Source organism: Lithobates pipiens, unplaced genomic scaffold (assembly GCF_037356315.1).
Source record: "Lithobates pipiens isolate NorthernLeopardFrog02 unplaced genomic scaffold, aLitPip1_a1.2 Scaffold_10, whole genome shotgun sequence".
Taxonomy (NCBI): Eukaryota; Metazoa; Chordata; class Amphibia; order Anura; family Ranidae; genus Lithobates; species Lithobates pipiens.
In genome coordinates, this window is record NW_027507686.1 from 191,697,181 (window position 1) to 191,722,648 (window position 25,468).

The 25,468-nt window shown below is 43.5% G+C and overlaps 1 protein-coding gene across 3 annotated transcripts in view; it reads right to left on the reverse strand.

The window, feature by feature from the left end:
- The window catches only part of PTDSS2 (phosphatidylserine synthase 2), a 140,105-nt gene that overhangs the window by 111,812 nt on the left and 2,825 nt on the right, over positions 1 to 25,468 (reverse strand). The window contains exon 1 of one of the 3 annotated variants that reach the window (XM_077460783.1): positions 24,201 to 24,259. The exons of the other annotated variants lie outside the window; for them this stretch is intronic. Within the exon in view, the coding sequence (XP_077316909.1) occupies positions 24,201 to 24,244 (44 nt within the window). The 5' untranslated portion in view covers positions 24,245 to 24,259. Of the gene's footprint in view, positions 1 to 24,200; positions 24,260 to 25,468 lie in introns of those variants that run through there. 3 annotated transcript variants of the gene reach the window in all.

The window sequence follows — 25,468 nt, forward strand, 5'->3', positions numbered from 1 at the left end:
TTTTCAGTGGTGCTTTGAACTGCTGTTTACACCCTTTAATTGTAAAACTTGAAACAAAATAACATTTTTGTACAACAAATGTTTTCAGTACCTGCCAAGAACTCCCCAAAAGGCTTGGTATAAAAGAGTGTACTAAGCCAAAAACCTCAACACATACATCCACTCAAGTCTGATGCCGAGTCTGTGGCATGGAGCGCTGGGTATTCACTTTAATAGGCGGTCAGGACAGATGGCAGTATATCCCATAATACAGACAACTCATAATGATATAAATGATAGGTATACATACACAAAGCTACTGAAATGAACAATACCGTATCACAAGCCCAGTACAGACTTCATTATGACACAAATTACTTTGTTGTGACATGCCACCAACAAGATTGCTTGTATGCTTGCAGTCAGTTTGCTCATTAATAACATACTCTGCTGAAATGAGTAGCCACACTTTGGTGCTTGTGTTTGCTGGCTGAAACAGTCAGTCTACATAAAACAAACGTCCTGGCGGACCCCGGCACATTGTAACATGGGTCATGCGACTCAAAAAACTACCTTACTGGTAAGAGCTTACAAAACCAATTTTTGGAGAAGCACACACAAATTAACTTTGCTCTGTATTAACACATCATTAAAGTGATTGTAAACCCTTACAAACCACTTTGACCTACAGGTAAGCCTAGATTAAGGCTTACCTGTAGGTCCAAGAAATATCTCCTAAACCTACACGGTTTAGGAGATAATTACTAAAAGACAGTCACAGCTGTCAATGGCTGACTACATTAAGCAGGAGAGCACACCATGGTCAGTTCTCTAGCTATACTAGGGCTCAGTATACTCTCCTCCAATGATCAGACTTGTCCTCACACGCCCCCACTGCACAGCCATTCATTGGCAAGCTCGGTGTGCTGCTTCTCCTCCCCCAGCTCATATGCAGCTGAGAACAGAGGGGAAAAAAAAAAAAAGGAAGAAGTACTTATAATATTTATTTTATATGTATACAAAAATGTTTTTCCCTTTCATTTCTATTTTAAACAGAATGGGCTGTTTTACAAGGTGACTGTTTACAATCACTTTAACCACTTCCCACCCGGCCAATGCACATATACGGCCGGGTGGGAGCCGTCTACTTCTGATAGGACGTTCAGGAACGTCCTTCAGAAGGAGCGGGTTCGCGTGCGAGCATGCCCGCGCAGCGGCGCGATCCCGATGTGCTCGTGTCACCCGGACACGGCACATCTCAGATCGGCAGGAGGGCTCTGTGATTGGCCCTCCTGATCACATGATGGCCATGTCCAATCACGGCAGTCATGTGATGTAAACAAACAGCCGGTTGCTAGGCAATCGGCTCCTCCTCTCCTCACACAGAAGTTATCGCTGAGGAGAGGAGAGCAGATCGCTGCAGCCAGCTGTAGATCAGTGAGTATGAGCTGTTTTTTACAGCTTTTTACTCACTGATCATCAGTCTAGTGTACACACAAATCACCACACAGTATAAACACAATGTCCCCACATATGTCCCCAAATAATAAAAAAACATGTCCCTAATAATAAAAACATGTCCCCCACATATGTCCCACTAAAATCACATGTCCCAATGATTATCTGCACACATGTACGTGATCACCTGCACACATATGTACATGATCATCTGCGTACATATGTCCGTGATCACACAAACCAATTATTATACACTTAACGGAATTTTTTTTACCAAAAACATGTAGCAGAATACATTTTGGCTTAAATTTATGTAAAAATTTGATTTTATTGAATTTCTTTTAAAATAGAAAAAAGAAAATTTTTTTTTGTTTCCAAATTCACGCTTTTTTTGCGCTTATATCACAAAAAATAAAAAACGGAGTCATGAATAAACACCAAAATAAAGCTCTATTTGTGCGAACAAAATGCTAAAAATGTCATTTGGGTACAGTGTAGCATGACCGCGCAATTGTTACTGAAAGCGCTAGAGCGATGAAAGCTGAAAATTGGGCTGGAAGGAAGGGGGCGAAAGTGCCCTGTATTGTAGTGGTTAAAAACAGAAGTTACCACCTGGGGCGAGAGCATTGGAGGAGAACGTTTTTTCTTATACCCATTGATCGCCACCTATTTTTAGCTCTGATTGCAGTATAAAGGTCAATGAACCCCAAAAAAAAAATTAAAAAAAATAAAAAAAAGTCAAGTGTCCGATCTGTCAGCCTCAATGTTGCAATTCTGCTAAAAATGATCACCGCCATTACTTGTAAAAAATAAAAATAAAAACATTTTGGGGGATTTTTATTATAGCAAAATGTAAAATATATTGGGTTTATTTCAAAAATTGTCGCTCTTGTTTATAGCACAAAAAATAAAAACCGCAGGGGTGATCAAATACCACCAAAAGAAAGCTCAAACTGTGGGGGAAAAAAAAGGACATCAATTTCGTTTGAGTATGTCGCATGACCACGCAATGTCAGTTAAAGCGATGCAGTGCCGTATTGCAAAAAACAGCCTGGTCAGGAAGTGGGTAAATCTGTCCGGGGCTGAAGTGGTTAAAGCCTAGGTTTACCTACAAGTATTACAAAGTCATAACTACTGTCTGAAAGTGCCACTAAAGCTGCAAATACTAAATTCACCACCAGTGATGTGACGTCCGCAAGCTTCTACTTCAACATCTTCACCTGGTTTACCTCCGGAATCGCTATCTTCTCTATTGACTAGGCTGGGATGGTGTTAACTCCCGAGCATGTGCACAGGAGGTAATCTATCCTGCCACCAAGGCATGTCAAGAAGGTAGAGGCAAATGCACAACTACACTTACATTTTTCTTGTTCAGCCCTGAGAACAATGTTCCACTTTAAGAAGGTCTGATAGGGCAAGTGTCTGTTCATTCCCTTAAATAATTTATACCGGGTATCACCACTTCCATAGTACAAGTCTGAAAGCTCTCCTTGCATTATTGGACCTAGTATTTTTATTTTATGTCCATACAAGTCCCAATTGTTTCCTTTTTTTTATTGCACCATTGTTCCCCTTAAAGAAGTCAAGAAGGACTTATTAATAGAGATTGGGGACCTTCTATCAAAATTTAAATGAAAAGAAAAAACAAAACCCAACTATGCTGAGCACTAAACGTATTGCTGCAGGGATATTGGATATAAAAAGACCTATATGCCACAAGTATTCAGCACATTACAAAAATAAAACAAACTGTTTAAAACATTGCATTAGACATATTGCATAGGTTTCAAAGCAGCAAAAGTTATATTACAAATTCATGAGTCGCTCTTAAAGCGGAGGTCCACCCTAAAGTGGACCTTCCGCTCATTGCAATCCACCCCCCTCCGGCGCCACAATTGGCACCTTTCAGGGGGGAGGGGGGTGCAGGTACCTGTACAGTACAGGTATCTGTACCCACTTCCGGGATAGCTCTCTGCGGAAAGGGGCGTAGATTACGCCCCTTTCCGAAAGTCCCCCGCTGCCTGCTGGGAAACACACAGATCCCAGAGGCAGCGGGTCCATCCTTATTGCGCAGCGCGACTCGTGCATGCGCAGTAGGGAACAGGGAAATGAAGCCGAAAGGCTCCATTTCCTGATTCCCATACCCAAGATGGCGGCGGCAGCACCCGAGAGACGATCGAGAGATCGGCTTCGGGTGCCGGCATCGCGGGCGCGCTGGACAGGTAAGTGTCCCTATTTTAAAAGTCAGCAGCTGCAGTATTTGTAGCTGCTGGCTTTAAAAAAAAAAAAAAAAAAACGCGGACTCCCGCTTTAATACCGTTGTGGGTTTATAGAGTGCAGAATAAAATAATGTGGTTTTATCCAGTAATATTTATATTAACCACTTGCTTACTGGGCACTTAAACACCCCTCCTGCCCAGACCAATTTTCAGCTTTCGGTGCTCTCACACTTTGAATGACAATTACTCAGTCATGCAACACTGTACCCAAATTAATATTTTGTCCTTTTTTTCCCCCCACAAATAGTTTTCTTTTGGTGCCATTTGATCACCTCTGGAGTTTTTATTTTTTGCGCTATAAATGAAAAAAAGACTGAAATTTTTGAAAAAAAAAACAAAACGCATATTTCTTTGTTTCTGTGACAAAATTATGCAAATTATTAATTTTTCTTCATAAATTTTGGCCACAATTTATACTGCTACATGTCTTTGGTAAAAATAACCCAAATTAGTGGATATTATTTGGTCTTTGTGAAAGTTAGAGTCTACAAGCTGTGGTGCGAATCGCACAAAATTAATCACATCTGATGTACTGGTGGCCTATCTCGCTTCTTGTGACCCGAACAAGTCAGGAAAGTACAAATACCCCCCAAATGACCCCTTTTTGGAAAGTAGACATTCCAAGGTATTTAGTAAGAGGCATGGTAAGCTTTTTGATGTTGTCATTTGTTTCCCACAATTCTTTGCAAAATTAAGATTTTTCATTTTTTTTATTTTTTTCCACAAAATTGTCATTGTAATAGGTTATTTCTCTCACATGGCATGTGTAGACCACAAATGACAACCCCAAAAAAAAATTCTGCTACTCCTCCCGAGTATTACGATACCACATGTGTGGGACTTTTTCACAGCCTGGCCACATAGAGAGGCCCAACATGCAGGGAGCGCCATCAGGCGTTCTAGGAGCATAAATTACACATCTAACTTGTTGACTACCTATTACACTTTTGAAGGCCCTGGAGCACCAGGACAATGACACGTGACACTGGCGACACATGGCACCAGGGACACATGGCACCAACAGGTGGCACCGGGGACAGATAGCACTAACAAGTGGCACTGGGGCAGGATGGCACTTTTTTTTTTTTCCACTTACAGCCGCTCATCTCTCCCCTCTCACACGCTGTCTGTGTGAGGAGGGAGAGCGGCGCTGAGAGATGATCTCATAGGTTTACATATGAGATAATCTCACATTGGACACGCCGATCGCGCTGTAAATGGCCGATGTGATTGGCCGTTTACAGCGATCTGCGTTTGCCTGTCTCCGGGGGACACAGCAAACACAGAACTTCCCCGATGCGCGCCCGTGGCGGCGCGCATTGCGGAAGTAAACACCAGGATGTCCAGGGACGGCCTCCCGGACGAAAGCTCCTGCTCTATAACCGTCATTCCGCTATAGGGCGGGCGGGAAGAGGTTAAGCCACTTAATCCAGCCTATTAAAATTACTACACTCAGCCTAAGTTCACATTCATGCGATTTGGCTATGGCACCGTCTAAATCAATGCAACGCTAACTTTTCGGCACCGCGCCAATTCCCAGAAGTAGTTTATGTACATTTGGCGACTTCAGGTGCGAAGGAACCCGCACAGACATCTCTGAAATAGATCAGCGCTCTTACCTATTGGCTGAGAGAGCTGATCAGGAACCGGTCAGCTGCTGGTTTTCCAGCATGCTCGTCCATCAAGTGCTGGCTTTTTGAAGGAGCGGCTACCATACACATGGGACAAATGTCACCCAGCATTCGGCCTGTGTGGCTTTTGTGTCAGGCTGCAAGGGTGTTAATTCATTGATTTACATGGTTGCAGGTGTGAATTCTATCCCCAAGGTATACATAGGTATGTGTTAAAAAAATCTTTTGCCAGGATGTCACAGCATATATGTCATCAGTCACTACCATCTCTGCCCTCCTCTCGCTGTAAGTTAGTTAGTCAATTGAGCCTAGTGGGGCCCCTGGCCACCACAAAAGTTATACACACTCTCCAAACTTTATTATTTTAAGATAGGAAGTTGATCATTTTGTCCTGGAAAAAGTCTTCTGTGCCAACATTGGTGATATGGAACTCTTTGGTGAACAAAGCAGTACCCTTCTACAAAGCCACCTGAGTACGGGGGCCTTTACAAAGTTCAAGAAGGTTTGGGGTAGTTGACATTATCTACAGACACAGTCTCGGATTGAGTTCCTGAGCTCTTATTGTTCAATTTTGGTCACTGTCCAATGACTGTATGAAATACACTTTTTAAAGTGGAGTGTGTTGACAATATCTTTCATTCCTAGTGGTCTCTAATTGAATGTCGGTCTTCGTTTGGATTGTGACTTCCTGGTGGGGGTGGCCACATCTCACCAATTTTGACATATGCTATCCTCTTGCTGGAGGTTTCTGATTGTGCATGTTTTACAGGGAAAATGTCTTGGTTTGTTTTTGTCTTTTATGGTGTTGAATTGAATTGTATTCTTTATTGTACCAGCTACCACTTTTTTTTACACTGTTAAGAATAACTTTGTCAAAACTTGAAAAAGTAATTTGCAAAAAAACAAACAAAAAAAAGGCATACATCTAATCGAAGGCCCCATCCCGTAGATGGAATTATGTACCCAGACAGGTTGGATCCACAAGTTTCACACCTCCACATTCCATAATGATTGGATTAAGGTGTCAGAATTACCTGTGTGAATATGATGCTGGAGTATCTTCCCAACACTCAAAACTGAAGAAGTGGCTTGGAGATCATCATAATAGTCGACCAGTTGAAAGCAACCGACTACTTCTACCCAAATTAGAGCAGTATTTGTAGTTTTATAAGCATGCATATTTTTTCCTAATATGTGAAAAAGATTGCGTTAAAGAAAAAAAAAAATTGAAAAAAAAAATGTATTTCTGCTTGAAGTGAGCATGAGGGAGTTTGATAGGTGAAAGGTCTCCTCCTGACCAAACAAGTGTTCAAATATTTGCCTATAACCTCCAACCCACAGCCTGTTTTCCGCTAAAAGCATGCACAATTGAAATCCTATCTCCACATTTAATATCCCTAAAGTTTTGATCTACTGCACCAACTGGTGTGCTTGCTGGGTGCGCTGTATTAACTATATGAAACCGCAGCTACACAGTATACAGCACTGTGTTCAGGCAGTAGACCCGGGACTTTCGGAACAAAATAGAGTCGGGGTTAGGCCTTAAACCCTATATAGTGACCTTGGAACTATGTGCAGCCCTATGTCCACTTCGATGGTGGGGCTTGCACCTGGACTTACGGCACAGGCGCCGTTCATCTTTGGAATCTTATTGTGCTCCATACTGCGCAAGCACTGCGCCTGCGCAGTACGGGGTGGGCTCTATCTGATAGGCGGACATTTTTGGACAGAACACCGGCACTACTGGTATCTTGTCTCAAATTACAGAATAATCCCAGGAAACCATATCCAGCAACATTTTAGCCCACTTCCACCAATAGCGTGTGGAGGGGGAAAAAAAAAAGTCCATAAAATGTTATGAAAATATGAACCCTGGAGAATTTTTTTTATATATATGATAAATGTGATATTACCAGACCAAAGAAAGCCAAAACAGCTATGCAGACATCTTAAAAACTTGCACATTTCAACAAACGAATTTGGCTACAGGCTTATCTGCCATCTTCCCATTCCCTTTAGAACAGGCATGTCCAAAGTCCGGCCCGCGGGCCAATCGCGGCCCGCGTTCCGGTTTCAGACGGCCCGTCTGGACATCTTCACATATATATCTTTTGTGGCCCCCAACGAACCCCTGTTCGCCGGGGGCCACAAAAGATAGATATGCTGGCTGCCATGGAGGGGGCGGGAACGAGTGCCGTGGATACAGGACAGTGTCCTGTGTAAAAGGAAGTCCCGTCCTGCACTGCCATTGGACAACCGTTTTGTCCATCACAGGAGGCGGGACTTTCAATTAAAGAGGCCTTCGATAGAAACAGGAGTTTCTCCTGTATGTCTGTCGGCGCTCATCCCGCCCCCCTCCCTGTCTCCTCCAAGGCTGCAGAACATGAATCAGGCTGCACCGATGGCAATGGTGAGTCTGCATTCATGGCAATGTGTGGGCTGCATTCATGGCAATATGGGGGCTGCATTCATGGCAATACGGTGGGGGCTGCATTCATGGCAATACGGTGGGGGCTGCATTCATGGCAATACGGTGGGGGCTGCATTCATGGCAATACGGTGGGGGCTGCATTCATGGCAATACGGTGGGGGCTGCATTCATGGCAATACGGTGGGGGCTGCATTCATGGCAATACGGTGGGGGCTGCATTCATGGCAATACGGTGGGGGCTGCATTCATGGCAATACGGTGGGGGCTGCATTCATGGCAATACGGTGGGGGCTGCATTCATGGCAATACGGTGGGGGCTGCATTCATGGCAATACGGTGGGGGCTGCATTCATGGCAATACGGTGGGGGCTGCATTCATGGCAATACGGTGGGGGCTGCATTCATGGCAATACGGTGGGGGCTGCATTCATGGCAATACGGTGGGGGCTGCATTCATGGCAATACGGTGGGGGCTGCATTCATGGCAATACGGTGGGGGCTGCATTCATGGCAATACGGTGGGGGCTGCATTCATGGCAATACGGTGGGGGCTGCATTCATGGCAATACGGTGGGGGCTGCATTCATGGCAATACGGTGGGGGCTGCATTCATGGCAATACGGTGGGGGCTGCATTCATGGCAATACGGTGGGGGCTGCATTCATGGCAATACGGTGGGGGCTGCATTCATGGCAATACGGTGGGGGCTGCATTCATGGCAATACGGTGGGGGCTGCATTCATGGCAATACGGTGGGGGCTGCATTCATGGCAATACGGTGGGGGCTGCATTCATGGCAATACGGTGGGGGCTGCATTCATGGCAATACGGTGGGGGCTGCATTCATGGCAATACGGTGGGGGCTGCATTCATGGCAATACGGTGGGGGCTGCATTCATGGCAATACGGTGGGGGCTGCATTCATGGCAATACGGTGGGGGCTGCATTCATGGCAATACGGTGGGGGCTGCATTCATGGCAATACGGTGGGGGCTGCATTCATGGCAATACGGTGGGGGCTGCATTCATGGCAATACGGTGGGGGCTGCATTCATGGCAATACGGTGGGGGCTGCATTCATGGCAATACGGTGGGGGCTGCATTCATGGCAATACGGTGGGGGCTGCATTCATGGCAATACGGTGGGGGCTGCATTCATGGCAATACGGTGGGGGCTGCATTCATGGCAATACGGTGGAGGCTGCATTCATGGCAATACGGTGGAGGCTGCATTCATGGCAATACGGTGGAGGCTGCATTCATGGCAATACGGTGGAGGCTGCATTCATGGCAATACGGTGGAGGCTGCATTCATGGCAATACGCTGGGGGCTGCAGATGGGCACTGACCCTTATTTTGCTTCTCATGTCTTTATTTAAAATGTAAGATTTTTATATTTTTTCCTGAGACTTCCTTTTTAAAGATAAGTTGTGTGGTATAAGCCGATTAAATACAGTATATCCAAATAACACACCCAAGCTCATCTGTTCACCACACACAGCAAAAAGGCAAGAGAATTCTTGTTGGGCCGTGTATTAGTGCTCGGAGGAACACACTTAGACCGAATTTTAATGGTTTAAAGAATGTCAGACAAAATGGTCGGCCCTCGAGCATGTTCACTTCATCAAATCTGGCCCTCTTTGAAAAAAGTTTGGACACCCCTGCTTTAGAAAGTTATAGGACACACAGAAGCATAACAAAACCCCCTTTTGCTCACAGGCATGCCACTTCCTATACAAAGAACTACAAAGTGGCAAGCTGGTTACATTCAGAAAATGAAACACAATTACAATGGTCCAAAAATATCAGCTCTGCAGAGCACACAGCCTAATTTTGAAAGCCTGAAGCTCTCACAGCAAACTAGTTGGACAGTGCTAATTTAGAGCTCCAAGATTTGTATTTTTCTAAACTAAGCAAGGCACTTGCGTAGACGCAGTACGGCTATAATTATGCACAGCAGAACATTTCTAGGGGGAAGAGAACTTGACAATATTCACACTTTTCTAATCCAGCTTCGGAAATTCATGCTTAGACCTCTCAGTTCAAGAAAATAATTTATTTTCTTGCCGGCTAATCTTCACAGTACTTGAAATAACCGCTCATGCATGGTGATTTAGGAGGAATTCAAGCCATTCAGTGCAATCAAACAAGTCAAGTTTATATTTACATAAGAATGGCAAAGGGGTGACTAACACAATTTGCCATCTACAACATCACAAAACACTCTAGAAAGTACAAAAAAGAAAAAAATTCAGTGAAGAAAATAATTTGGTGAAATATCCTGGGTGGCTGGTATAGGATTAAAAATACATGTGGACAAATCACTGTAGAATAGCTGCTGAGCAAACCATTCAAATTTGACCAATAAAAATAAGGCAGTGCAAATTAATTATATATATATATATATATATATATATATATATATATATATATATATATATATATGCTACACGATTAATCATACAATCGCAATCTCGATTTCTCTTCAAAATAGCCAACAATGAGAAACGCCTGTAAACGAAACACAGCTAAACGCGAGTTGCCGTGTTTGCCTAAACATAGCTTCTGAACCCATATTTTTGGGTTTCAAAAAAAGTCTCTAAACGCATCTGCCTAGAAATGACTATAAACGACCCTGTGTACATGTAATGATAAGATAAAAGAGGAGAGTTCAGGATCAGTTGAAAAAAAATGCCCATTTGCTCCTTAAAGTTTGTTTACCAGCAGCATACATGAGGCCTAAGGCTGCATTCACACCTGAGCGTAGCGTTTTAAAGCAGAAAATCGCACGAATTTACAGCGATTCGCCGCATTTTGTACCACGATTTTGTGCAGGGCAAAAGGTCACCAATGTTAAAAGAAGAAACTCCCAAATCTGCTCAATTCGAGTAACAAAAAAGGGTCCGGAACTTGTTTGAGCTTCAGGCGACATGGAGTGGAGATGTGAACCATCTCCATTGAGAATAATAGATTTTTTACCCCTCTAGCGTTTTGTAGCTTCAGGCTTCAAGCTACAAAACGCTCAGGTGTGAATGGGGTCTAAGAGTGCGGACTTGGGTGTTCTGGTGAAGTGGCCACCCCCTTTCAGAACACAATAGATCAGCAGGGGAGATCACTGTACCGACATTGGCTAGTTAGGGCTGGTTCCCACTGCCAATATCAGACATCGCAGGCGAGTTGCACCGCACTACTGTCCAAATCAAATGCAATGTCTGTGCGATGCAAATTCGATGCGGCTGAATTGCATCGTATTCGGACCAAGCTTGTGCACGACCCTTTGTTTGGTCAGCCAGAATTGGATTTCTGTCAGAATTGACAGTTTGCACTGCGATATGCAAATCAATCCGGGGGTGTCATTAACTTTGTATGGACACTCCCAGCGGTTTGCATATGGCAGTGTGAACTGCCTGCAGAAGACATGCGATGCAGGAACCTATACTGGATACACATGGTTCCTGCATCGCTTAGCCTTAGTAAAGCGGCTCCTCCTGAGCTGTCAAGTTTTTTTTTCATTCAGCCTGCTGAGTTGAACGAAAAAACACTTCCAGTGTGTATTAGGCTTTACACCACAAACCGGAAGCCTTTTGTGTGGTCTGCCACAGAAAAGTCAAAAGGACACCGCCCCCACAATCTAGACTTTCAAGTGTATAAATACATTGTAGAATATTAACCCGACATTCAGATACTTTCTATTACTGAATATACAAATTGCTTCATCAACCTACTATAGCATAGAATGTCTTAACCATTTCAGCCACGGAAGAATTTATCCCCTTCCTGACCAGGGCCATTTTTTGCAATATGGCTCTGCGTCGCTTTAGCTGACAATTGTGCGGTCATGCAACGTTGCACCCAAACAAAATTGATGTCCTTTTTAATGCCACAAATAGAGCTTTATTTTGGTGGTATTTGATCACCTCTGTGGTTTTTATTTTTGCGCTATAAACAAAAAAATATGGACTATTTTGGAAAAAAAAGCAATATTTTTTACTATAAAGTATTCCCCAAAAATATATTAAAAACAAAAATGTCTTCCTCAGTTTAGGCCAATATGTGTTCTACATATATTTGGCATTAAAAAAAAAAAAAATAGATTGGTTTGCACAAAAGTTATAGCATCTACAAAATAGGGGATAGATTTATGGCATTTTTATTATTTTTTATCCTTTTTATCAGGATTGCGGCAGCATTTTTATTGGACATCTGGGACCAAAAGGTACTTTGCCATTGGTCCAAGACTCCAACCTGTTTATTGAGCTCAGTGCCTCTGACAAGAAGTGAGAGGCACTGTGAGCTCATCCTCTCAGTCTGCTGCAAACAGTGTGCCGGTGTCCCATCATATAAGGTCCCCCATCAGATAGTGTCCGCTGTGTACTGCGCATGCGCAGTACACAGCAACACAGATTCCGAAAATAGCCGAGGATTAACGGCGCCTGTGCCGTGAGTCCAGGTTCTAGCCCCACCATCCAAGTGGACATAGAGTAGGAATAAAAAAAAAAGAGCCGAGCGCAGCGAGGCCGTGCCCGAAGCATGGCGAGCAAAGCTCGCCTGCGAGGGGCCGTCTAATTTTCACAACCCTATGTCCGCTTGGATGGTGGGGCTACCACCTCCACTCACGGCGCAGGTGCCGTTCAGCTTCGGAGATTTTCCGAAGCTTCTTCTGCCCCGTACTACCCATGTGCAGTACGGGGCGGACACTATATGATGGCAGGACACTATCTGCCAGAACACTGGCTTGTATTTAACCACTTGCTTACTGGGCACTTAAACCCCCCTCAGTCCCAGACCAATTTTCAGCTTTCAGCGCTGATACACTTTGAATGACAATTGCGCGGGCATACAACACTGTACCCAAATGAAATTTTTATCATTTTTTTCCCACAAATAGAGCTTTCTTTTGGTGGTATTTAGTTACAGCTCGGAGTTTTATTTTTTGCTAAACAAACAAAAAAAGATGCAAAAAAAAAAATCATGTTTTAATAGTTTGTTATAAAATTTTGCAAACGGGTCATTTTTCTCCTTCATTGAAGTGCGCTGATAAGGCGGCACTGATAGGCTGCATTGGTGGGCACTGATGGGCTGCACTGGTGGGCACTGATGGGCTGCACTGGTGGGCACTGATAGGCACAGATAAGGCGGCACTGATGGGCAAAGATGGGCACAGATAAGATGGCACGGATAAGTGGCACGGATGGGTGGCACGGATGGGCACTGATAGGTACCACAGATAGATGGGACTGATGGCTCTGATAGGTGGCTCTGATAGGTGGCTCTGATAGGTGGCTCTGATAGGTGGCTCTGATAGGTGGCTCTGATAGGCGGCTCTGCTGGGCACTGATGGGCGGCACTGCTGGGCACTGATGGGCGGCACTGCTGGGCACTGATGGGCGGCACTGCTGGGCAGCACCTTTGAGGCAGATTGGGTGGCACTGTGGGCGGCACTGTGGGCACTTACTTTTACTTTTATTTATCCTTCAGGATGGCACTGCGGGAGGCAGGTGGGCACTGGCAGGTGGCATGTGGTGCCTTGCATTGCTGGCCGTGATCGGGACTGATGTCCCGATCACGGCCGCCGGTGATCGGCTTTTTTTTTTCTCCTCGCGCTGTCAGCGCGAGGAGGAATAATAGCCGATTACCGGCTCCGTTCTATCACATGATCAGCTGTCATTGGCTGACAGCTGATCACGTGATAAGGGGTCGGGATCGACCCCTTGCACGGATCGGTGATCAGGCGAGTCTCATAGACTCGCCGATCACAGAGCGCGCCGCGCGCGCCCCTCAGGGGGCGCGCAGGCCGCTCGTAACCGGGACGACGTCAATAGACGTCGTCCCGGAAATCTAGGTCCGCGCTAATGCCGTCATTCGGCAATAGCGTGGTACCCAAGTGGTTAAAGTGCCCACTCTGTATTTAGTTTCTGACAGACTGTGCAAGGAGCCCCTTATCTCTGAAACTCTAGGTCGTAGGTGGGGTAGCACAAATTTGGGGGACACTTAGCCTACATTAAACCCCAACCCCCCCCCCCACATTAGGGGTCTCTATGACGCCTGGTCGCCAAGTTACGACCCTTTTTTTTTTTTTTTTACTTTAACCACCTTGTGCCCGCCCTATATGACGGCCGTAGGGCAGGCGCGTTCGTCCGGGAGGGCGCCCCTGGACGTCCTAATGTTTACTTCCGCAATGCGCGCCGCCGCGGGCACGCATCGCGGAAGTTCTGTGTTCGCCGTGTCCCCCGGGGACAGGCAAACACAGATCGCTGTAAACGGCCAATCACAGCGGCCGTTTACAGCGCGATCGGCGTGTCCAATGGGAGATGATCTCATATGTAAACATATGAGATCATCTCTCAGCGCCGCTCTCCCTCCTCACACAGACCGAGTGTGAGAGGGGAGAGATGAACGGCTGCAGCGGCAGCTGTTCTGCTTTCCTTTGTTATGATTAAAAAAATAAAAATAAAAGTGCCATCCTCCCCCAGCAGTGCCATCCATCCTCCCCCAGCAGTGCCATCCATCCTCCCCCAGCAGTGCCAGCCTGCCGTCAGTGCCAGCCTGCCGTCAGTGCCACCTGCCGTCAGTGCCACCTGCCGTCAGTGCCACATAGTGCCATCTGTCATCAGTGCCACGTATCAGTGCCATTTGTCATCAGTGCCACCTGTCATCAGTGCCACGCGTCATCGGTGCCATGTATTAGTGCCATCTGTCATCGGTGACACCCCCCCCCCCCCCACCCCCCACCACCAGGTATAAACTAACCTACAAAGCACGAGGCCGCCCCAAGAAATTTACTAAAGTTTGGTCTCCCTGGCTGGATTCCCAAGAAATGGTTGCGCCGGGATAATGTTATGCATCTCTATATTCATAACCCTTTACTGTCATTGGCTGTGAGGTATTTCAAGCATTTTTAATTTCAAGTGATATTGCGTTTATGTCCTGAGCAGGTCCCTATTGCACCATCTGGTATTGTCATGTATGGATAATCTGATATTTGTGTTCTGTATTGTTCCAAGCTTTTCTGGGCACATTCTCTTTTGTCTTTGTTAACACAAGTGGGGGGGAAAAAAAAAAGTTTAAGTTAAAAAAAAAAATAAGGAGAAACTGGGAAAAGAGCAGCACACTGGTTTTTAATTTTTTGCATAGAATTCTTTACAACTACTTTAAGCGTCAGGTCCAGATTAATGGTGCTGCCACTCATTTCTGTTTGATATCCCTCTATTATGATGCGACACAAAAGGTAGACGCCACAACATGGAGAGGCTGGCGATGTTGTGAAATTCCGGGGCCAACTACCGACCTGCGCAGTTCATTTCTGCGAGACAAGTCTGCCATGCTGTCAGTTAACTTCTCTTCAAGGAAAGTTTTTTTCTTGGCAAACTGCTGCAGTATAATAAATGTCAGCAAGTTGTCAGATTTACTTAGGTAATAGGCAATTTATCAATGACAAACAGTATTGTTACTGGCTTTCACATAAAGTAAAAAAAAAAAAAAAAAAAAAAAGCCAAACACAAAAAACAAAACCATTTACCTTGGCAAATTTACATAAAAGAAAATTATATGAAAAGACAGGCGTTTATTATTGATTATATTCCTACAAAAGCAACAGTGATTTATTCATTTTCAGACCATTTTTTAAAATGATCTGTTTATTTCAATTAACTTTCACCCATTTCAAAAAAGGAAACACCATTTGCCTTTCATTGATAAGAGTTTTAAAATATTCCAGTATTATTAAGAATAGGGCAGGAGCCAGGCCATTTGGGATTACCCAAAGTGTAAATCATAGCTACAGAATCTGCCAACCAGTGCAACAATGTGTAAGGGTGGGTTCACACTGGTGTAGGGCTGCAACTAACGATTATTTTCATAATCGATTAGTTGACCGATGAATGTTTCGATTAATCGGTTAATAACCTTAAAAAAAGTGTGTTGTATAATTTAGTTAATATGTAAAGTTTAAAAAAAAGGCACTTTATTCTTAAATATCTCTATATGCAGTCGTAAATATAAATAACTAACTATATGGTTTTGGAGCAAAATATCGAATCTACTCTGAGAATAACAGATAGAAGAGATATACTGTAAGTATTAGAGGGGATATATACTATTGAAGATATACTGTATATACTATTAGACAAGATATACTATTATAGGCAATATACTCTATATACTATTATAGGCAATATACTCTATATACTATTAGAGGAGAGATATACTGCATATACTATTAGAGGAGAGATATACTGCATATACTATTATAGGAGATATACTGTACATACTATTAGAGGAGATATACTGTATATACCATTAGAGGAGAGATGTACTGTATACTCCATTAGAGGTGAGATATACTGTATATACTATTAGAGGATATATACTGTATATACTATTAGAGGAGATATACTGCATATACAATTGGAGGAGAGATATACTATTAAAGGGTCAATCTGGTAAATATCATCAGACTCATTAAACTTTAACCCCATTTTGTTACTGGCCGATTAATCGATTATGAAAATAGTAATCGATTAATTTCATAATCGATTAGTTGACGATTAATCGATTAGTTGTTTCAGCCCTACACTGGTGCATTGCGATTTACCTGCCTTTTCATTAAGTGCATCAGTCCTGCATCTGCAATGAGCTTTCAGAAAAGAAGCCAACGGAAGGTGCTTGCAAAACACTGATAAACCCACATTGGTGCCAAACCACAGCATACTGGTGTGAATCCGACCTGACCAACCACGAAGGGTGAAGTGAAAGCAGGAGGAACCAAGCACCAGCTTCCTACATTCCTAATCTACAGTGAGATTTGTATTCAATGGGTTTTGCAAATTCTAAGCAAAAGGAAAAAATAAATAAAAAATAAAAAAATAGGGAGCAGGAAACATCTATTACATAGAATAAAAAGGTCTACTAAATCACACTGTAGGTGGTCATTTTATTAATCTATTTAATGTTTTTTTTTCAATACACTAAAGATTTCATTTTATATTGTACCTATTAGTTAAACGTCCCAAATGCATTTTTAATCAGCTCTGCTGTATTCACGTGAAGAGGAGTCGCACAGTCCAATTTAAAACAGCTTTACTAAGCTGTGACATCGCTTAAAAGTTTTGTGGGCGACTATTTAAAGAATAGGTTCACCCTTTAAACATGTTAAACCGTTTTTTGGACAGACGACACCCCAGCCGCTGTCATGTTTTAAAATCGGCATAGCTGTGTGGGGCTGCACCGGTGCAGGCATGTCATCCATTCACGGGAAACTGAATGAAAAAAAAAACACAATTCCCGTCTTCTACTGTGGCAGGCAGCTTGTAGTTCTCAACGGACTGCGAGGGTCCTGATGAACACTCTCAAAGGTCATGCACACTTACTTTCTACAGCTTTTAAACAGAAAGGGAGCCTGTCAGGGGTCTGACATTGCACCCGTGATCAACTGATCGAAGGTGCAATGCTCTGCAGGGTCCTGGAGAAAAAAATTATGAAAGCACTTTTTTTACCTGCAAAATATGTACATTTATTTATTTTCCTGGAAAAGTATACCTAGCCTTTAAGGCTCCACTAACATTTTTCTGCAGTGCACCTAGACCCTTGTCACCTTAGGCCAGAGTCACACTTGCAGGGGGCTGCGGATTCCCAAACTGGGCTGCTCTTTGTAGACGTGTGGAGCCGACATTCAGTTTTAAAGTGATTGTAAAGTCTTGTTTTTTTTCCTATAAAAATAACAAACGTGTTATACTTACCTGCTCTGTTGCAGTGGATTTGCAAAGAGCAGCCCGGAGTCTCCTTTTCTCGGGTCCCTCTTCTGTGTTCCTGGCCCCTCCCTCATGTTCAGTGTCCCCACAGCAAGCAGCTTGGTATGGGGACACCCGAGCCGAGTCACACCTCCTTTTGTCTATTCAGACATGTACCCCCAAGCCATCTCCCCTGATTGGCTCCCGCTGCAGTCAGTCAGCTAGCCAATCAGGTGGGAGAATCTTGAAGGGTTGAAACATTCGTGGATATAGCGGGACAGAGAGAGAAGCTAAGAATGCACACAGAAGGCTTTTTATCTTAATATATACAATGCATTAAGATAAAAAAAAAAAACTAACTTTACAAGCCCTTTAATGGCACCCCAACCCATTTGAAACACAGTATGTTTTCTTTAGAGAGAAATTGCATGGTGAAAAAGCACAGTGCTATTTCCCTCCGGCTGCAGAAACGTAGGCACAGCAGCCTATTCATTTGAATTGGCTGCCGTGCCATGCAAATGTGGCTCACAGACGTGAACCAAGCCTCATCTGATGTGAGCACCAATCTGGGATTTGGGGGGGTATATATACGATAAAAGTCTTCTTACAAGTCAGGGGTTAAAGCATTACTAGACCCAAGGCCCTGCATTTACTATATCTGGTCTCCCACAGTACACAGAACATGGAAATGCAATTATTTTAGTAAATATAAACGGCTAAATACCTATTCTCATCAGCAGTATAAAGCAGTCTTGTGACTTCTATCAGTGTCTGGTTAAAACTTGTAAGGGGTTTTCATTCTCCTCTGACTATCCTATGAGGCTGCAGGGCCCCTGAACCTCTGTCTGGGCAGTACTGATTGGCCCCGTTATGATGAAATGCACCCTCCCAAGAAAAAATAAATAAAACTAGCAACACACATCAAACTGAGCTTGAGCAGAGTGACTCCAAGGCTCTGTTGCATCATGAGATGGATTGGGGACATTGGAAGAAGGGGATGATCAAAGAAGACAAGATCTAACAGCCTTTTTACACAATGCAGAGGATTAAAGTGATGTTTATTAAAAAAAATAAAAAAAAGTTTTTCATACTTACCCGCTCTGTGTAGTGGTCTTGCAGAGCAGCCCGGATCTCCCTTTTCTCAGGTCTCACGCTGTGGCTCCTCCCTCCTGCCAGGTGCCCCCACAGTAAGCCGCTTGCTCTGGGAGCAACCAAGCAGGCACGCTCCTGAGCCATGGCTCTGTGTGTGAATGGACACAGAGCCATGGCTCAGGAGCGTGCCTGCTTGGTTGCTCCCAGATCAAGCGGCTTACTGTGGGGGTTCAGCCCCCCCATCTTATGATCTGCTTACTGGCTGTGATCCTCAGCCATTGGCTTCCGCTGTGGCCAAAAGCCAATTGGGAGAGCATGTCCCAGCAAGGGGTCAGTGTTAGGCTCTCAAGGACATCGCTGGATCAAGAGGGGGTTCAGGTAAGTTTTAGGACTGGTACACACAAGGTGTTTTTCTTAGCATGCATGAAGGTAAAAAACCTTGTGCCTTTACAACCACTTTACCCCTTAGGTTCCACAGTATATAACAGAAGCAGCAGCATGCTTTACTCCATATACAGAATGATTTTACTGTTGTGGATTTAGTAACATTTTAACTAAACTATTTCTATTTTGCACTTTATTATAATATACACCCCTTTTACAGGTACTTTGTATTTAGAAATACTGCAGAGACTGTTCTTCACCTCTCCCCTCCTTATAATAAAGGTGAAGTTGGACTTGTCTGTCTAGCCTTTTCCCAAGGCTAAATGTATCCAACAGTTATTATGCAAAATATGTTATTCAGAAACCCGGCCAGCACTAGAAATGACAGCTTATATAGTTCTTTTAGCACAGGTTTGCGCTTTCCTGCAGTGAACCAGAAAATGTTTAACACAACAATGCTGAAGTACAGGTACGTGGTTTCTGCAAGTACCTCTGATCAGCTTTCATTCATTCCAGGTTTTAAGCCCGTCTTTCACCGCTTAACAGCAGATTCTCTAGTGTTCACTGAAGTTCTGCCATCTAAACCAATGGCAGGGATAAGACTTAACCCTGACTTGGGCAGCTGAGACCTCACATACCTCAGGAGATGCTCCACATGGGCTTCATCACTGTTGCTAAGCACACACTCCTGGCTGCATGCTTGAGCTAAGGACAGATGGATTCCAGGTAGTAAATTCTACATGAATCATCTGCCCTTACTCAAGATGCCCAAATCCAGAAATGCTATCATAGAAATGTTTTTGGCCAGGTGATGTTTACTTTAAACCCTTGGAGCCGACGCCTGCTGGCCCTTTAAGGCTGTCAGTGGTCACATGATGGGATCGGGAGCCGTCAGCCACCGGTAACTGTGCCAGGAGCGTGCACGCTCTCAGTACAGCTCTATTTGCACTAATGCACACAAATATGCGGCCGCTCAGTGCCAAGGCCCACCCACCGAGACACTACATATTTGTGTGTGCTCAGCGCCAAGAGGTTAAGCAAATTATGCAGGCTGATATAAAGGGGAACTTCACTCTCTCAAGCAATACTATTTTTATTCCTTATGCTGCCAGCATTAATAAATAGGAAGATATATCATAGGTTGTGCCAAACTTTATTTTACATTTCTTCAGTTACTTACGAATTTCTAGTCCTGAGCAAATGATGACATCCCAGGAGTCTTCAGGAGGGGTTTTCTCTGCTAAGCCCACCTTCCTCTGCCTGGGCCAATGACAGATGGATTCCAGAAAGTAAATGCAACATGAATCATTGGCCCTTACTCAAGGTGCCCTGTTCACAATTGCTTGGGGGGGGGGGGGGCATGCAAAGCGGTAAGTGATCAAGCATGGGGCGCTCGATGAATGGGGGAATATTTTTTCACTTAAACCCTCCTCCTGCCCAGACCAATTTTCAGCTTTCAGCGCTGATGCACTTTGAATGACAATTGCACGGCCATACAACACTGTACCCAAATGAAATTTTTATCATTTTTTTTCCCCACAAATAGAGCTTTCTTTTGGTGGTATTTAATTACAGCTGGGAGTTTTATTTTTTGCTAAACAAAAAAAAAAAAAAAAAAAAAAATCATGTTTAATAGTTTGTTATAAAATTTTGCAAACAGGTCATTTTTCTCCTTCATTGAAGTGCGCTGATGAGGCGGCACTGGTGGGCACCGATAGGCACAGTTAAGGCGGCACCAATAGGTGGCACTGAGGTGCAGCACTGTTGAGGCAGATTGTGGGCACTGATGGGTGACACTGGCAGGGGGCAGGTGGGCACTGATGAGCTGGCCCCAGCTCGCCGTGTTTGGGACTGAAGTCCCTCACGGCCGCCGGTGATCGGCGATTACTGGCTCTGTTGTGATCACATGATCAGCTGTCATTGGCTGACAGCTGATCATGTGGTAAGGGGTTGGGATCGATCCCTTGCTCCGATCTGTGATCAGGCGAGTCTCAGACTCGCAGATCACAAAGCAGGGCGCACAGGCCGCTCGTGCACGGGGACGACATCAATAGACGTAGTCCGGGCAAAGCAGGTCCTCGCTGTAGCTGTCATTCGGCTATAGCGCGGATCTCTAGCGGTTAAAAATTGATCACCCTTACCACATTCTACACTTCTCTATTAAACTAAGATTAGCAATGCATTTGGCTTAAAGGATAAGTTCACCTTAGGTTACCAAAGATCACCTGCATGTGCCCCTCCAATTTTACGATTTAAAAAGAGCTGGGCAATTTGGCACTCCGCCCACAGAGCTGCATCATTCATTCACAGGGATGTGAGAATAAACAAACTACAACTACCATCTTCCACCACCGTCGGCTGCTTGAAGTTCCTAATGAACTGTGAGGGCACTGGTAAGTTCATTGATCTTCCTGATGTCCAGTAACTTTCTGCCCGTATAGGAGGTATGGGCAGACAGCTATACTGAGATTCTGCAGGAGCCTGACATTGCACCTGCAATATGCTGATCCAAGGTGCTCTGTAGGCACCAGAAAATGGGCGCATTTGTCTTTTTTTTTTATTATTATTGTTGGCACAGTGATTTGCCATATACAAGTGGAGATTCTACCAGTAACCATTGCTTTTAACATTCAGAAAAATGTGAGTTATAATGGATTAACTCCTCTTAACATTTACAGACAGCCCAATCTATAACTGCACAGAAATTGGGGACAGGCTGTAGCATGAATATCTCATTTTCAGGATGGGCCCCTACTAAAATAGATCAGTCACTGAAGTTATATTCCAGAGTTCACAACGCTTATGATAAACATCATCCAGAACATTTGTACTTGCACATAAGTGCTTTGGATAATTTTGTTGACAATTAATAAAACCCTGGGGAGCCTCAGCTGCCCGATGATTGTACCGGATCTCTGGAGACAAATTAAAGACGCCTCCAAACACTCAATCAAAACTCGCTCACACAATAATGCGAGATCTTCCACCAGAGATTCAAACCACAGACCTTGGGAACCACCGAGGTCAAAATCTCAAAAAGTACATCTTACGATGACCCCTATCATTCATTGTGGCCAACAAAATCACATAAAGCCATTATTATACTAACATACTGTGCAGAACACATTTATTGCATTATCATACAAAGATCGTGTTCTGCTTGCTGCCCCAAAGGATTACAGTTGAAAACACTGTTCTGTAATAAAAGCCGTCACATGTGCCTCGTTACTGAAAACTCTCATTCAGCATTTTTAGCTAGGGAGAATGCATGAAAGGTTTGTGTCAGGACACTGGTGTGATCTATGATACTCCATGTTCTATCACCATAGCAAACCACACAAAAACCTGTATCTTTTACCCATTTAATCATCGCCTCTCCTGCCTTTCCCTCCCTCTTACACAATTGCATACATTTGTAATACATTTTCTATAGTTTTACTTTCTGAATCCTCACCTAGGTGAGGATGACTTATCTGGCCACCCACATTGTCCTGGGATGTGGACGTCACACATCCCAAGAGGCAGCTTGCAAGATCTCATGCATGCGCAGACAGGCGGCTAGTGTCTGCCAGGTGCCAGAGATCCACAGCGTGCACGTGCCACTTCTCATTTAACCACTTCAGCCCCGGAAGAATTTACCCCCGTCCTGACCAGAGCACTTTTTGCGATTCGGCACTGCGTCGCTTTAACTGACAATTGTACGGTCGTGCGATGCTGTACCCAAACAAAATTGATGTACTTTTTTCCTCACAAATAGAGCGTTCTTTTGGTGGTATTTTATCGACTCTGCATTTTTTGCGCTATAAACAAAAAAAAAAAGCATTTTTTTACTTTTTGGTATAATAAATATCACCCAAAAATATATAAAAAATAAATTTTCCTCAGTTTAGGCCGATCTGAATTTGTGTGTATATATATATATATATATATATATATATATATATATATATATATATATATATATATATATATATACACACACACATACACTTTTTTTTTTTACCAAAAATCACAAGCATATATTGATTAGTTTGCGCAAAAGTTATAGCGTCTCCAAAATAGGGGATAGATTTATAGCATTTTTATTACTTTTTTTTTTTTACTACTAGTAATGGCGGCGAACAGCGATTTATATTGTGACTGCAACATTATGGCGGACATATCGAACAATTTTGACACAGTTTTGGAACCATTGGCATTAATAAAGCGATCAACGCTATAAAATTGCATTCAAATTGATAATGGCATTCTACATCTTGGGGTTGATTACTGTAACAAATGTCACTGGCAGTGAATGGGGTTAACACTAGGGGGCGATCGAGGGGTTAACCATGTTCCCTGGGAGGCGATTCTAACGGAAGGGGGAGGGGACTGACTGGAGGAAGTGACGGATCGTGATTACTAGCTAATAGGAACACACGATCTGTCACTCCTATCAAAACAAGGAAGTGTGCGTTTACACACATTCATCCCTGTTCTGTCTCTCTTGCTCACGATCGCTCGTGGCCGGCGGTCATCGTGACCATCGGCAACGAGCACCAGCTCCCCCGCTCTGCAGTGGGCGTGTGCCTGCTATCCTGATCCCAGGAGCCGATGTATAGCTACAACGGCTCGCGAAGGGAAGCATAACTGCGACGGTTGGTCAGGAAGTGGTTAAAAATGGCAGCGGAGGAGCAGTGGGCACACAGAAGTCCTTGCCTCCATACCACACAATGCTGGACTCCATGGACTAGCAAATTTCATAAAAGAAGCATTAGGGATTTTAAAATGACATTTGGCTAGGTAAGGTTTAGTCCCTCTTTAATATAAAAATACCACTACTTTATTTTTAAATAAGTTTTATAGGTATTTATACATTTTTGTATATTTAGTATATTTTTATGCCTTTTAATAAATGCTGTACTTTTCTATACTTCTTGCATGGTCAGGTTTCACCTCCCATGCCCATATAATCCCTGGGGCAAGCTTCATTTGCAAACTACTTTAATTTTTACAACCACAACAGAAGTGCAACAGCCCAGGGTGAAGACATACACAGAATTTAAAGGGATGCATTTTTTTTTAGCTTTTCTTGCACTTAAGGTGTCAAAGGCCGTCAAATGCATCTCTAGTAAGTTTCTTTTTATTTTTTTTCAAAAAAAAAAAAAAAAAGTCAGCAGCTATAGTACTTATATTTTTGTTAAAACTGATGATCCTTTTTTTAAATGCAGCCACTTACCCACAGAGAAATGCCCAGTTAAATCCTGCGTAACAAAAAGTCATTGCCCGTTCTGTAAGGCCAGTACCCACTATGCCTCCAGACCTGTGCAGTTCATTTACAAGTAAGCAGCAAAGTAAATATGGTTGCAGCTTACTATAGTGGGAGGACCCGAGGTTTATTTACCGGTCTGACTTGCCCGCTAACATTGCTTTATCTGATTGACAAGACACTCCTTTGTCTGTCATGCCCTCAAGCTGTGCATATACCCACCCACATTCATGCCCATTCACAATGCCAATTCTCATTGAATAACTGAGAAGGCATTTTTTTTTTTTTTAAAGGCAGCGCTGCAAAGCCAAGTGGAAATTATGTCACGGTTTGCACGATAGCTCTCCAAGGTGCCCGGCCATAGCTGCACTTCCCCCAATGAAAGCTAAGATGCCAGACTCCAAAAGGGTATTTTATCCTAATCTAGTAAATTTCATTATAGAAAATTATGTTTGTATTATGTATGTGCATATCTAACAGCACAGAACAAATTAACAAGTGTGTCAGAATTCAGCACTTGACTGCAAGTTAAACCCTGACCTTGACCAGAGGTCAGCAATAACTGGAACTTGGTATAGCTGCCAGCTCACAGGACCAATGCCATTGAGCTCATCATGGACAATGATTGATTGTAAGGACCTCCTACTCATCTGGCGTGAGTGAAAAGGTGCCAATTGTGGCACCGGGGGGGGGACGCGGAACCTGGGGGGTTCCGAAGAGCGGAAGTTCAACTTTTGGGTGGAACTCCGCTTTAAACACTAAACCTTTTTCTGACATTTGTTGGTTTCAAGTTAAAATCATTTTTTTCCCCAGAAAATTATATATATATATATTTCGTAGAGACCCTAGAGAATAAAATGGTGGTTGTTGCAATATTTTATGTCGCACTGTTTTTGTGCAGCGGTTGTTTAAATGCAATTTTTTTGGAAAAAATTACATTAATAAAAAAATAAAAAACAGTAAAGTTAGCCCAATTTTTTTTTGTATAATGTGAAAGATTTTAAGTTGCGAGAATTCTGATCTTTTTATTCAAAGCAAAAAAAAAAATTGTGATTCTCATTTTGGCCAGAATCCTGCAGCTCTACTACAGGCAATAGTCCCACTTTATAAGGCCTTGTTCCCATGACGGTACGACATCGTACACACGTGCAGGGTCACGTTTACCCACACAGGGGATGCACAGGTGTTTTGTGTATCTGTGTGGAGGCAGTCACTGCAAGGGTTGTTTTTTTTTTCTT